Below are 14,944 nucleotides of genomic sequence, written 5' to 3' on the forward strand. Positions count from 1 at the left end.
TACCTTCCGTGCACAAGCCTAACTCCTGGGACAGGGATGAAAAAACAAATTACACCTTCACTGTCCCAGTCACATCCATTTTCTGAATGGGACAAGCAGGAAAATTCTCAGCTTCTCCCTCCTGTTCTTATCTCCTATGTCAAAGAAAACAATAAAGAGCCAGGTCATTATGATCACAAGCACAGCACATCTCTTCACGGCAGCAAAAATGGTGCCCTGGATTATGAGTCAACACAGAGCTTCTGCACTAACAGGCACTTTGGTCAGACACCACTCACTAACGRAAGCATAGGGAGACAGAGTGATAATGGTATCATCAGGACACAAGTCCTTCCAATTCTGTGTCAGGGAGACAATTCCACCATAGGGAACAACTGCCAGAGCAGTGACAGAACCCAGCCTCTGCCAATATCCTCCAAAAAAGCAGAACACATTGAGTGGCATACGGAGGTGCTTGCATCACCCTAGAGTAGGGGCAGACCATCACAAGGACAAATCTTGCCCACCCCCTTAATTATTGACAAATACCTGGTTGGCTGTGCTTTCCCCACATCACATCACCACACATGGAATAAGGCAAGAGTCCAACTAAGCCATCCTTTTCATCCCAAATGAATGGGATTCACCAGCAGTGAGAACAGACTTGGCTCTGTTTCACTGCATCCCTCTTAGTCAGCTTGCTCAAGAGTCCTTGGAATGGGTGGCAGTAAGGAACAGTGCAGTTACCACCCTCTGCTATAACTGACCTGTCCATGGTGCAAGAACAACTTTCCAGTGGCATCAGGAAAAAGAGCCCAAAACTTTCTGGTTCCTGAGTGAGCCAACATATTTAATCATTCTTGGGTTACCACCTCATCACCAAGGAAAAAAAAAAAGAAAGCCACCTGCATATCCCTCAACACTGGGAATTTAAGAACTAACAGGTTTGACACTTAAATACTTGCYTACTAGGTTTTCAGCCCGGAAAACCACAAAAGTATTTAATACATAATTAATCCTAAATTGGACATTAGTTTAAAACTGTCTGAAAACAAAAGCCAAGCAGCACARGATAAAAGCATAAATGGCATCTCTGACTCAGTAAGGAAAAAACAATAGATCAAACCTCTCTGCCTCACTGGGATGTTAGAAAGCACCCAGCAATGAGCTCTACAGCAGCAATTCTAGCAGCCAAAGAGCTGAAGCGAACAGAGAACTAAGCATGGGACATTCACCTGAATTGTCTCCACACACTTGCCTGGATAGCCTCATCTCATCAGTTGCTTAGACTGTTTCTGTTTTTCCTACCTACTGCCACAAATAGTGCCAGGAGAACTAACTACACATTGACCTGAAAAAGGAGAGTGAAAACACTACAGACATTGACAGCCAAGGAACTCAGAGCAAGAGAAACAAAACCTGAGTCACTGGAGGGACTGTCAGTCTAAAGAAAGTTACAACCATCATGCAAGTAAGCTATTACACGAACATTAAAGCAAACTCCTATTACAGAACCTAAATTACAGCAGACAAGCTGAAACACACTGGCTCTTACAAAACCAATTCAACTGATACAAGGGAAAGGGACAAAAGCGAGTTCTCATTCTAGAGCAAAGTAATTGAAGMACAAGGACAAGGCATCACAATCAACTGCAGCTTTGGACAGTGCTAGGAAATACAAAGATAAAACCCACCACTTTATCCTTGCCCAACTCTCAACTCACTTGAAGCAGTTTYGCCCTTGATTTCTTTCAGTCATTTTTCCATTTTGAAGGAAAAAATGCAGGAATAGGAAAATGTAGTCTCAGTTCTACAAGGATTAAAAAAAAACCCAAACCCAAAACAAGTTTATTCYTATCTGTAAGAACTTTTGCAACTAATCATATCTTGAGAGCTTTTTTAATGTCCCAGTCATCCTCAAAGCCACAGAAAACACTGAGATGAGAATTCCTTTTGTCAGGAATTACCACAGCAAGAGTTCTTCCTCCCAGGAACTACATGCTGCCTCTAGCTGTGGGAGTACATGTTTAATCACAGTACACCCTCATTCCTCATCACAACTCCTAAATGCAGCACTGCAGAGGATGGTTAAGATAACCTAATTTCTTAAAAGAATCTTTGGCGTTTAAAGCGCCTCATTCTCTCTTACACGTTCTCTCTAAAAACAGGCAGGACACTGCTGTGCCAGTGGTTTTCAAAGGGAAATAGACACCACTGAAATCCCCAAACCTACCAACTTCTTCACCATGTCTCTTTGCTCAGCATCCTCCTTTAAACCTTTCAAGCACTGCTCAAAGCACTCAACTCTTTCTATTGATCAYGAGGTAGATTCAAGTAGAAAACAGGGTACCTAGAAACAGCCTCCAATATTTCCATCTGTTTTCAGGTAGAGATAGTGGGAACAATGGCAAACTACAGAGYCTCATCAATACAAACTTGGTAAGAGACATTTTCTTAACTTCTCTAACCTAYGCTCAGATTAAAATGGTCTACATAGTTACTAGGATGGCTCCATGTCTGTCTTTTAAAAAGCCTGTACTGATCTCTCTGCAAAGCCAAATAGTTTAAATACAAAACCATCAGTGATTACAGCTAGATGACTCCCCCTTTTCTGAGTATTTTCCTTGGAACTTTTTGGTTGGAGCCTGTGCATTGCATAGGGCTGAGAAGACTATTACTCTTGGAAGCTATACTCCCAAATTCTTTCCTTTACTGGAAGATGTGAGGTTGATGATTTGCAAAGAAGAAATATATTAAAGCCTCTTACCACTGCACCATGTTCAAACAGCAGGCAAGCAACAAGTTTAAACCCAGTTTTCAGGCCAGGAATCAGAAATGAAAATGCCCTCAACACTCAAATGTATGCGTGTCTTCACTCCACCCCACATACTTCCACAGTGTCCCTCTCATAATAAAATAAAGCTTGTTCAAAGATTACAGCAAAAACTGGAAAATTCAAAACAGCTGCTGTGGAAAGAGAAAAAAAAACATTAATAGAATAGGGCCATTGACATCAGAGCTCTCCTGGTAGACCTCTCACCCCATGCACAGCAGGTGTTCCCAYGCAGAGAGGAGGAGAAGAGACTGGGATTCCCGTCTGTGGTGCATCACACAGCACAGGGAAATCTTCATCCCCTCCCTTAACCCCAGGGGCATTGAAGAAAGCAGGAAAAAAGAAAGCTGCTCTGTTTGCTTGCTCATTGACTGCACACACATTGACTGCACACAACTGCACTCACAGGCTCAACTCTATGATTGGCATCAAGCAAAAGGTTGCTGTAGTTCTTGGAGCTTGCATCCAGTAGGTAATTAAGTTTTTTCACTGCCAGAGCTACCTTCCTCAAGCTGTAACCTCAGGGGATTCTCACGCTGGGAAGCTTCACCCCCCACCAAGACTGCCTAGAGGGTGAACTGTGCAACTTCTCCACTTCTGGGTTCTCCTTGGGAGCCTTCAGACAACACAACATAAGCTGAATTAAAATAGTACACTACTGGTAAAGCAGTTTCACATTGGTGATCACAAATCCCCTCTGGGCCTTTGTCAAACGAACATAAAGACGTACAAAACTGTCAGTCCTGATTATCATGGAGAGGCTGGGTCCATCATATGGAAAAGGAACACAGCTTTAAGCATGCAGTGATCTCTGTAAGAGTCACAGGAAAACACAAATACACTAGTACGGAAGGATCACAAGCTGACTTTCCTCTGCATGAGATATAAGAAAGTCTCCCATTTCTCTTGCAAGTGAGCACTCAAACCTTTAGTAGCTGACATTGAGCCTACAGTGCACCGTACAGTATTTTTATTGAGAGATACAGACAATTATTTGGCCAGGGAACTTGATTTCTCTAGGAGAAATCCCATCCCCATAGCAAAAGCAATTCTTCAGCACTAAGAGAAGGAAAAAAAAATACTCCCCAGGAGCAGTGTGAAGTTCTTGAAATTCACTGTTTTGAAATTAGTGTTTTCAAACCTAACCACTCCAAAAGGCTCCAGGCAAATTAGAACATCAACAAGAAGATGAAAGTTATTCCCCATGAGGGTAAGAAACTAGCACAGAACAAGATCAGATCATATCAGAAAAACAGTATGATTCCCATASCTCTACAACCATGTAGTTCATACAGTGAGCTACTCAGAGGTCCACTACCCCAGCTTCCAATGAGYTATCCCTTATTCCTCTACTCAGCTGGAGGAAAAGGAAGACCTAAGGCTGTGAGCTCAAGAGAAAAAAAAAAGCGTACTTTGAGAGATTCTTCCTCACCCCATCCCCACACAYTGTAACAAGACTTAAATAAAAAACAAAAATCAAAAAGCTGAAAGGCTTTATCTGTACACATACCTCAGTAACACAGCAGAGAACAAAAAAACTCCACACAAATTCACAGAGCAAAACATATCACGCTAATTTATCCACCTTGAATCAAAAACTTAGCGACACTCCTTGCAGTTCAAGTTAGAGCTACTGAATAACTCTAATTCACAATTCTGGCCTACTTTGACTAGTAAAAAATTGAACTGAAACCTCTTCACTAGATGCCCTGCAATATCAACTGAAGGTCCCTGTCTGCACTTGCTGTGTACGGGAATTGTAACTGTAAGAGCTGTGCTTGCTTCCACTGGAAAGATGTCCCAGGCAAGATAGGAAGAACTAAGCCTGCAGCTTGCCTAAAACCCACAGCCACACCTACTTCCAATGCCAGATAGTAAATTTTTATCAAGAACAAGTTCGCACCAGCAGATTTTCTTCCTATTTGTAAGAATCTAGAAATTGCTGACAAGCAATTCACAGGCAATAAAAGCAGGCAACTGATCATCCTTGTCCTCACATAACTGCTGCATGGAAAGGGGTCCCCAGGCTGCACTTTGAACCCCCCAGTGCAAAGGGTAGGAAGGACAATCTTCTGAAAGCCGGAGGTGGAGTCCTGGAAGAAAACCAGAAATGGCAAGATCCTTCTTAAAATTGTTTGTTGGCAACAGAGTATCCAACYAAGGCAGAATCAGCATTTTTGCTGCCCTCATTACCCACAGACAAATGGGGAAAATAAAGTCTTGTTCACCTCCACAAAGAGCAGCTATCACAAATGATTCTGTCACATCATTACAAGAGATTATACCATCATAAAAAAACTCACTATAAAGAAAAGCCCAACTTTCATTCACACTTGCTGCACAAAAGAACCTCAAGGAAGTAGGAGCCCAGTCTTGATGGCACAGTTCACCCTGCAGAGAGCAATGTTACAACACTGCTCTCCGTTTGAAGAGCGGCTCCTTTTGGGATTGCGCCATTCTTTTGCTGGCAATCCCAACAGAGACCATTACAAAAACCGTACCTATACAGATCTTTTGTGCTGAACATATGCATTCATCTCCTGGCCCCAGCGCCTTTGGCTGGAGCAAAGCTCTTGCCTGGTTAAACAGTAACTGCAGCAGAGTCCTGTTAACTTGTAAACTCTTGTGGCCTTCACAATCATCAGGTTTCAGCTTTCAGATTGACAGGCATCACACTTACTCTGTCCTTCAAAATACAGTTCCTTGAGGAGAAGGGCTGTTATTTCATAAACACTGAGATTATTATACCAAACATTTTACAGATTAAATGCTTCAATATAAAGAGAAGTCCCAACCACACAAGCATTCTTTGCTTTGAGGTTTCTATTTAATCTAGGGCTTGGGTATTTTAAGACAAGTTGGTTGCAAGACCAGTTGTTTTTCTGGTATCCTTTCACTAGTCCTTTTAAGCACATATCATCACCACTAGGTGAAGAGCAAGTCTGAGTCATGTTTTTAAATCACAAAAATAGCCACAAATATCCATGTGAGAATCCTAATTTCAACATGCCAGCCAAACCAGAGAAAGAAACRCCTCTGGCATTACAGATTGTGTACAACAACAACCCAATCCTCAAAGGCAAACAACTTACATGATGCCCCCTAGACAGCATGGAAGTGTGGAAAATCCTGGAAGTTATTCTTCACTACAGTGAAAACTGCCTACCAAAACTCTGGAAGGCTCCCAGACAATTTTAACAGAAAACATGACAACAATGGCTCAAAGGTCCCCAAGGGCCTCTACCTATGACCCTTCAGAGTAGAAAATTACTACAGAGAAAGCCACAAACAGGGAAGAAGGGAAGAGCATACTTCTGATAAAGGAGGACAAAAAAAGGAAATAGTTAATGGAGACAGTTTTTAAAGAATCAAAGCTTCTTTATTGTCAGCAAAGATAAGCTGACCTAGCCACTGTGTTAAGAACATCTGGTACCTGCACCTCCAATGGCAAGTCAAAAGAACATTCAGTTTCTCTCCAAGCATGATGGATCTCACAGCCATCTCTGCTTCTGCTACTGCAACTTKGTGTTTCAACCTGGAGGGTCAAATAGGGACCTGGTTCTTTCACGTCCATTTTGTGAAAGATACTGGCTTGATGTTCTGGAGTCATAATATTAGAAGGGGTTTCAGTAGGCTTGATGTTTGGTTTCAGTTTTGGAGGTTTCTTTAAGAAGCTATGGGAAAACTTCAGTTCCTCAGCCTCACCTCATGACAATATGTTTTGCAGAATCAGAACTTCATTGCTCCATGCTGTACAAAAAGCTAGTTAGAGCACTATAGGAACACCTCACTTGTTTCAAGCCATCCCTTTCTCTTCCTTACATCTACCTCTCTGTAAGACCACCTACACTAAGGTGACGAGGTCATCTCTTCCCCTGATACTTCTTTAACCAATCTTTCTTTTCATGCCCTTYTCACAGATGCTTTTTATACCATCACACTTAGCCCTAGTTTCTTCCCAGCATAGGTTTTTCTACCAACTGTTAGGCCATGCAGACTTCTTGGCCAAGGGAAAAGATGGATTCCACCACAAGAAGATTAATGACAGATTTATGATTCTCATTTTGTGTGATTATATACTGGTGAAAAGTGAAACAAAACCCCATTACTCGATAGTCTTGAAATGACTYAATGACCTTGGCAGGAGCCAGGCAGGATCAACCACCTGGTATGGACTGTTAGCCATGTGCTGTGGGCAGTAGCTCATTAGCACCAAGTATTTACACTCCTATTTGTAGCTGGTAGGCCGTAATTCAGGACCTTGTCAAATTTACAAGAGTGCCAGGTCACACTCACTAGGGTATGGTTCAGAGTACTCTGAGTTGAGGGCTAGTTTTACAAGCTCTATTAGTGAAATTGGAAGSGACTCAATAGTACAAGTGTAATCGCTCTACTTAAACTGGCAATTGCACCACTGCTCTGTAGAGGCACATAGACAAATGCAAAAGTGAGCTCTAGCTAAGTATTRATGAAAAAAGCCCAGCTGGGTGGTGTATAGACTCATTCAACACTGCTCAGCCACTGCTTTCACTCTCAGCCTACTTGCYCCTGACTGAGCCGCTGTAAGACTGACCTAGGACTCTAATTATGGAGCAGATATTAAGTGTTTAGAAGAGGTGAAGTAGTGAGACTTCAAACTGTCCAGGTTATAATTCCTGTTCACTAGGATGTGTGCCCTCCAAGTGAGGAGGACAAAATCTGACACCAGACAGCACCTGGAAGATGAGTAGATCTTGTCACAGTCTAGTGGCATTAATGCTCCAAGTTAAGCAGCCTAATAACCCCAACAATACTCCCACTCACTATAACGATTCCTTCAATAAAACAGGGAGCGGACTCAGGCTCCTAACACATATGCCTCACTCCCTCATTTCTTAAATTAAAAGCTAGAGTGATATCATAGCCTGACAAAACAAAATCTACCTTTGGATGGCTTCAGACAGAAGTGACAATCAGAAATGAAGCTCTAGACCCACTTTTCTCTGCCACTAGCGCTCCAGACAGGAGGCACTCACTAGTGGTGTTTGTTTCTGTGCAAAAACTGACAAAGGCTCAGTGTTGATTAGACATGCTCACAGAGAGAAATAAGCATCTAGGGCTATTCAATAAAGACAGTATCTTTAGTCCCAGAACTTCCTGAATCACAGCCTGATGAGATCAGTAAGCTTCCGTGGGGAGCAAAATAAATTGGCTCTTTTCTAATACTTTCTCTAAGCAGCCCCAGCYATTGTCAGAAATGACCTACTGCAGAGGATTCGCTGTTATTGTTCTTATGTCCTCAGAGTCAACTGAAGTTCACTGAGAAAATGTTCTSCTCCTCTGAACCTCATGTCAGAAGACAATAAAACGAAACTCAAAAAAAATCTCAGACCTGGAAGGACACTGCAATGGTTCTACTACCTGATCATTTTCCTCCGCTGATGAATTTCCTCAGAAGTTGACATTCTGCCTCTTTGCTCTATCCTGCTCCAAAACTGGCCATGAAATGCTGCACAGACTGACCTGAAGTTTACATCTGTGCCTACTACAGATAACCTTTAYAGACACAGAGAAAGCAGATAGGAGCATGGTTCACTTGTGGTGGAATTCACTCCCATCAGCTTCAGCACAGGAAGGCATTTGCTAACTGAGCAAACAGCTGAGGGGAGGAAAAGGCAACTTCTTGTGTTTGTCAAATGACAAGAGTTGCGAACCATCGGTTCAAAAGCAATCCAAGAATCATATTCCAATGTGGGCATCAGACTCAAASCTCTACTGCTCATTTAATTCACATTTTAATTCACATACTCCTCTCCCTGCCAGGCACCTGAAACATGTTTCTTCCTACTCTGAGCAGCAGAAGGAGCCCTCAAGCTGGGCTCCTCACCAAGGCTGCTCTCCGAGAAGCCTCTCTTCTCCTATAAAATACTCCCAGTAGGGAGCCCAGGAAGAACTGGAGCTGTTCCTGATGCATTCCCCTTGGTGCCTCTCCCTCAGCATACCAGCAGGAGGGCTGCCTGCAGTAACCCACATCCGCTGCTCTCCAGTGGAACGAGCACGCATCCCCCAGGAGCTCTGCAAGGCCAGCAAAGCTCTTGGCAGTGCAATACCTGCGGGTGCTGCGCTGTCAGACAGCCAAAGAACAGTTTGTCACGAGGCAACACACACCCCCACACGCAATTTTTGTTCAGGGAATAAATCTGCAGGCATAGCATGCTAAGACTTCTGTTTCTTGGTGGCAAATTCCTTCCCATCTACCACTCCCCCTACTCTCTTCACACAGAAAAGTCACCACGCTGGACTTTCTCAACACCTTCTCCATTGTACAAATTTTCCCAAAAGGATCAGAGGAGCTGCCTTTTATTARCTAAGCAGCCTTGAAAACTATTTTGTTTTCCAAGAAGTTTTACGTGCCTTTCATAATCCCAGAAAGGATTTATGTAGTTTCTTTCAGTTTCTCATAACGCCCCAGTCACAGGGTTACACAGAAAAAGTGTCCAGGAGACAGACAACCTGCTAGACAAACTAGAAAGTAAGCATTCAGACCTACTAAATCAAAGTTACTCAAGGGAAGACTAGACTCAGATTCAGCAGGTAATAAAACTTGAAAAAAACCAGGAAAGAAGCCACCTACAAACCTGGATTAGAATTGTACCAGAAAGATAAGTGACCTAATAACAAAAAAAGCCCCTCAGACCAAGTGACCTAATAACAGAAAAAAACCCTCAGACCAACAATAGTAAAGCAGAATCTGGATCCCTGGGCTACCAGTTACTTGCTATCCTACCTGTTTCCAAAAAGAGGATCTATGTGCTCAAAAGAGAAGTAGGTCTAAGTATTCTTATCTGCACTCAAAAGTCAGAGGTTTATGTTTCAGGCTGCTGGGGGCTGGTTTTCTTGCGAGGGGGAAGAAGAGCTAGAAAAGAAATGGGTAACATTTTTCCCTAATGTCTACTCTAAATAACAGCCACCAAACACACATGCTACTAAAAGCAGACAATACAAGACCAACAAAGCCAGAAAAAAAGTATCAGCAAGCTAAATCTGACAATGTTTTTGGGAAATAAGAATTTTTAAGGTACAGTTGTTGATGATTTTAGTAAGGAATCCAAGAGTTTTCTCAACGCTGCCATGTGATTCAGAAAACAAAAGCTCAGGACTGCTGCACAGCTATTGTGGCTTCTTTGCAACAGGCTATTATGCTCTGCTCTGTAGTATAAAATAATAGTGGAAATAGATATAAATAAGATCAAAATATATGACTCAAAGTCCCCGGATAAGGAGGACTCCAGCTGAGAAACCGCTGACCTCCAAAGCCATCCAGGCCACCAAGAACACAGCTGTACAATGGCTTGCAGAAAGTGGGCCAATCTTGAAATATTAGTATTACAACATGAGGTTTTTCAAAGTGAATTTTTGTAGCTCCAGCAGACATGGAGCTAGAAATAGAATGCTTTGTATTTAGGATCATACATGCAGAGATCTGCCTGTGAAAAACACCAAGARCAAGTGCCAGAGAGCATTTGAGCAGAGACCTAGGAAGACTGTCAAAAAAGACCAGGAAACAAAAAAATAGCAGGTCCACAYGCATGTCAACAAGAAAAAGGACATGAGTGGAGACAGTCCACCAGCTTCTTTCCAAAAATTACTTTGTGGCTCAATCACTCCCTGCTGCAGATTAGGAGCCACGACACAAATCAATCCTGGAATAGGTAACACCTTGTACCCCTTTATAGCAATGGCCAACATCAGATTAGCTGGGAGTGAACTCATTTCAAATGAGATACCTCTTTGCTCTGAGCAAAGTCAGGCTGGTCCTTTCCTAGTAGAAAAGGTACCTTAGACTACCTTGCATTAAATTTGAATGACTGAATTTAAGTTAAGCACTCAGCCTGCTCAACCTGTAGGCAAATGGATTTGACAGCTCTGGTACAGGTCTGAGGTCTGTTTTTAGAACAGAAAAATCACACCTATTTCAAAAGCTACTTATTTATTTGCAAGTAAACCATGCTTTTTAGARGAGAAGCTTGCTTGTGGACTGCTTCAGGAATCATGTTTATTCACACTTTAGGAGATTAGAGCAGCAAGGGAGTGGGAATGTGCTGAAACTCTCTTTTAAAATTAAATTTCTTGCCTGGCAGCATAGAAGTGAAACAGATACTTATTTTGCAATTGTGGTCAAAGAATGCTAACAAYAGGCCCACCACCAAATCCTCCAGCTGTTCAGATTAAGCACTAGAATAAGTACAGAACTACCCATTTCATCTTCTGCAACAGCATAAGGATGCATTTCCTGCCTCGCTCCTCCTTGTAAGCCTCCATCCCATATTTAATTTAAGAATGTTTTGTTTCTGCCCAAAAAGTGAGTTTCAAACCCCCACCTATCCAGCTAATTATCAAACTTATTGAAAAAAAATCCTCTCTCTCCAAATCAATTAAAGTATTAACTGACAGCACTATCACATGGTGTCTGTTGCACCCAACAGTGGTAGCAGYGGACTGGGTATCAAAAAAAGACACACGTGTGAGTTTTGAAGCAAGCTGGCTGTGGCAGAAGATCAATGTGATGGGAAGAGAACAATTAAAAACTGTAAGCTTATTTATTTCCAACACACTACTAGAGACTAACATGCAATTTGATTCTCACCCTTTATTTGTACATTCTCATGGGAATTTGGCAAGGTTGCTCTGAAGAAGAAAGTTGGAAGAGCTCTTGCAAAAGACACAGCACTATGCCAGATCAAGCCAGCTATCAGTTATTTACATTCATTTCAAAGGACACAAAGGAAGACATTTATTTCCACTATATCTGCACTTTTYTAAGAGAAACCAGTTAAGACAGAGCTAGTCCTAACACAGGGCTTGCCCATACAGACCAACCAGCATAACGACTCTGGAGTAAACATTTAAGTATGCTCAAACCAGCCTGAATTAATTCSCAGCTACAGAGACTATTCCAGGACCCAGCAATCTCGAACACACACGTTAGGAAGTCATCCTAAGCTTGTGTCACTGGGATGTCTCCTCGTGCAGGCAAGAGAAGCCCTGTGGCTACAGGGGAAAGTGATCGCTAGTTTGCACCTTCCAAGCCACCCAGGAGATTTTTTAAGAAGCCTATTTTAAGYACCAGTTTCAGGAACTGTAAGGAGGCATTTGGCTTAGCACACTTGCAGGATTAAAGCGCACACCTAATTCTCCCAGCTGTTAAATAAAAGGACTGCTATGCTAATACACAGAAGTGGATTCCATCCTTTCAGACCAGGCAAATAAAACTACCAATATAACATCCATTTCTTCAGACACACGGCTGCACACAGAACTAGAGAACACCCCCAAGTCTCACTACAGACTAAGAATCCTTTTGTGCTATCTGGAGTCAGAAGCACAGAGATAGAGGGGAAGAACCAATCTTCACTTACACATGCAGCAAAATCCACCTTAACCAGCCAACAGTTAAGTGACATCACTGAGTTTCYCACATCCAAGCTGCAGATCCTGCAGCATAGAAACCACACACGAGGGAGGCTGTGCCTCATCTCTCCCCTTCAACATCTCCAAACCCAAGTAAGACTTCCCCATCTCTACACACAGGCCGAAAGAGGTAAAGATAACCACTGCTGCCCTGGTCAATAAAAAGCAAGAGTATGTTCACCTTTTATCCACAAAGATAGTAACCCTCCAAACCACCAAAAGTGAGTTAAGCAGGATGAAGAAGATAACTGACATGACACCAGAGCTTAGCATGTGGACAAAACAGTACCTAAAACTTAAGTGGCAATTTAAACTTATCCGGGAAGACCATTTACCAATTCACAAAGTTTTTTCAAGGTACATTTGGCAGTTAAAGGTGAACTCAAATATTCCCCATTAGATTTTCCCTTTCAAGCAAATTACCTCCCAGGAACCACGCTCTTGCATAGTACTTTGATAAGATCTCCCTGGTACAAACAGTATGGTGGCACTCCAAAYGGCCTTTCATTTTCCAGCATAGGAGTCCACACATCTRAACTGTCTGAAATTTCACTTAACARCTACTCTGAAAGCTCCATCCTGCACAGGCCATARAACATTATAATTCGGCTTGCAAAGAGGAACAGATTTTAAAACCAAAGCAAAAAGGTGTTTTTCTTTTGTCATAAACAAGAGCTTCAAACAAGAATTAAAATGCATTTGTCAAGTCAACAACACCTTCCAYTAAGACGAGGCTGGAAACCTCAGTCCCGTTCTGATGCAACTAACACACAAGCTACAGCAAAGAGGTMGAAAGGGTSACGTCTCTGCTGAGCCTGTGGTTCTGAGGCACAGAGACACCTGGAAAAAAAGAGCTGTAACTCTAAAGTGCAACACCAACAGGTGCTTTGGAATATATTTTAAGGCATTGAAATGATTTATGAGTTACAAGATCAAAGTGTCAATCAAAGTAACTGGAACACAAGCAGGGAGCTGAGGTCGCCCGGCTGAGCCTATGAATGGAACTAAAATGCCTTGTTTATCTCAGCACGTGTGTGCACTAAGCTTGAAAGGCACCCGGGCAGCCCACCCACTCCTCCCCATCAGGCCAGCTGAAAAAGCACASAGAAGACACAGCAGAGGAACGGCCGCGGATTCCCGTCAGTGGTTCTCACTGTAACGGACAGATGAGTGGAAAAAGCAAGAAAGAAAACAACCTTGCTTGGCACCATGCCCACACACACAACCCAGTGCAGTGGGGAAAAAAGGCTGGGGGCACATCCCAGCCACGGATCAGCTTTCTGGCCCAGGGAACAATCAGATCTGGCAGATRCCTCAATACCGCTCACTCACTGTCCAGGATGCACCTTCCCACACCCCTCCATGAGCAGGAACCCCAGAGGTCCCCCCTGCAGAGCTCCCTTGCTGCAAGAAGATAGATGCTGACTGCCATGGAGCAGCACCTCCCCACCGCACCCACACCACAGGCATGAGCCCACCTTTCTTGAACTCCTCCAGCATGGCATCGAGCTTGGTGTCGTTGAAGACAAAGTGCAGCGGGTGGTTGTAGAAGCGGGTGATGGTCTTGAGTGGCGTGCAGTCATCGGGGTCCACAAAAGCCAAGTCCTTAACAAAGAGCAAGTCCACGATGTTGGAGCGGTCACCCTCGAAAACCGGGATGCGTGTGTAACCGCTCTCCATAATCTCGGACATRGTGTTGAAGTCGAGCACAGCCTCGGCAGCGATCATAAAGCAGTCTCGGAGTGGAGTCATCACGTCCTCCACAGTCTTGGTGCGCAGTTCCAGGGCTCCTTGGATAATGTTGAGCTCCTCCTTGACTAGATCGTTATAAGGGTCGGTGACCCGCAGCATCTCCAGCAACTTCTCACGGTTATAGACCGTGCCGATCTCCTGGCCCAGGACACAGTCCAGCAACTTGCTGACGGGGTAGGAGGCCGGGAAGGTCATCATCATGAAAAACTTGGTGAGGAAGATGGTGTTGGCGCCCACGGCCAGGCCGTGCCGAGAGCAAATAGCCTGCGGCACGATCTCGCCGAAGATGACGATACCGATGGTGGAGACCACCACGGCCACCAGCCCAGAGCCGGCAATGTCGTCCAGCAGGATGGTAAGCGTGGTGTTGACCAGGACATTGCCCAGCAGGAGGGAGCACAGCAGGTAGTTGCCCTGACGCCGCACAGGCTCGATGCGCTTGGCGTAGTTCTTCTCTTTGTCCGTGCCACAGTTCTGCACGATGCGCAGCTCCATGGGGTCCAGGGCCATCAGGCCCAGGTTGAGGCCACTGAACATGCCCGAGAGGCACAGAAGGAGCGAGATGAAGATAACCTGCAGCCAGAAAGGCAGCAGGAACTTCTTCTCCTCGCCCACGATCATCTTGGTGTCCTCGCCGTCATGGTAGATCCAAGTGGTCTCACCCCAGGGCGGGGGTCCCGCGGGCCCCTCGGCGCCCGCCAGCCCTCCGGGAGCTCCGGGCCCCAGGGCAGCGGCGGCGGGGGCCGAGACGGAGGTGCACAGGTAGTAGGACTTGCTCTTCTCCGTTTTGCGAAGGGGCTTAATCTCGATCTCGATGATGCCCGAGGTGCGGCGGTTGAGCACGATGTGCGGCAGGATGATGATGTCCGAGGTGCGGATGCCGCAGCGCTGCGGGGCTCCGCCGCTGCCCGTCGACCCGCCGCCGCCCCC

At 44.3% G+C, this 14,944-nt stretch overlaps 1 protein-coding gene across 2 annotated transcripts in view; it reads right to left on the bottom strand.

The window, feature by feature from the left end:
- The window catches only part of CNNM2 (cyclin and CBS domain divalent metal cation transport mediator 2), a 110,308-nt gene extending 95,371 nt beyond the window's left edge, over positions 1-14,937 (bottom strand). Inside the window, exon 1 of one of the 2 annotated variants that reach the window (XM_057379642.1) lies at positions 13,741-14,937. In XM_057379642.1, the coding sequence (XP_057235625.1) occupies positions 13,741-14,635 (895 nt within the window). In that variant the 5' untranslated portion in view covers positions 14,636-14,937. The remainder of the gene's footprint in view (positions 1-13,740) is intronic. The other variant, XM_057379651.1, reaches the window with a different exon arrangement.
- Positions 14,938-14,944: the final 7 nt, after the last annotated feature.

Source organism: Malurus melanocephalus, unplaced genomic scaffold, assembly GCF_030028575.1.
Source record: "Malurus melanocephalus ecotype Western Australia unplaced genomic scaffold, MMel_1.1 scaffold_12, whole genome shotgun sequence".
Lineage (NCBI taxonomy): Eukaryota > Metazoa > Chordata > Aves > Passeriformes > Maluridae > Malurus > Malurus melanocephalus.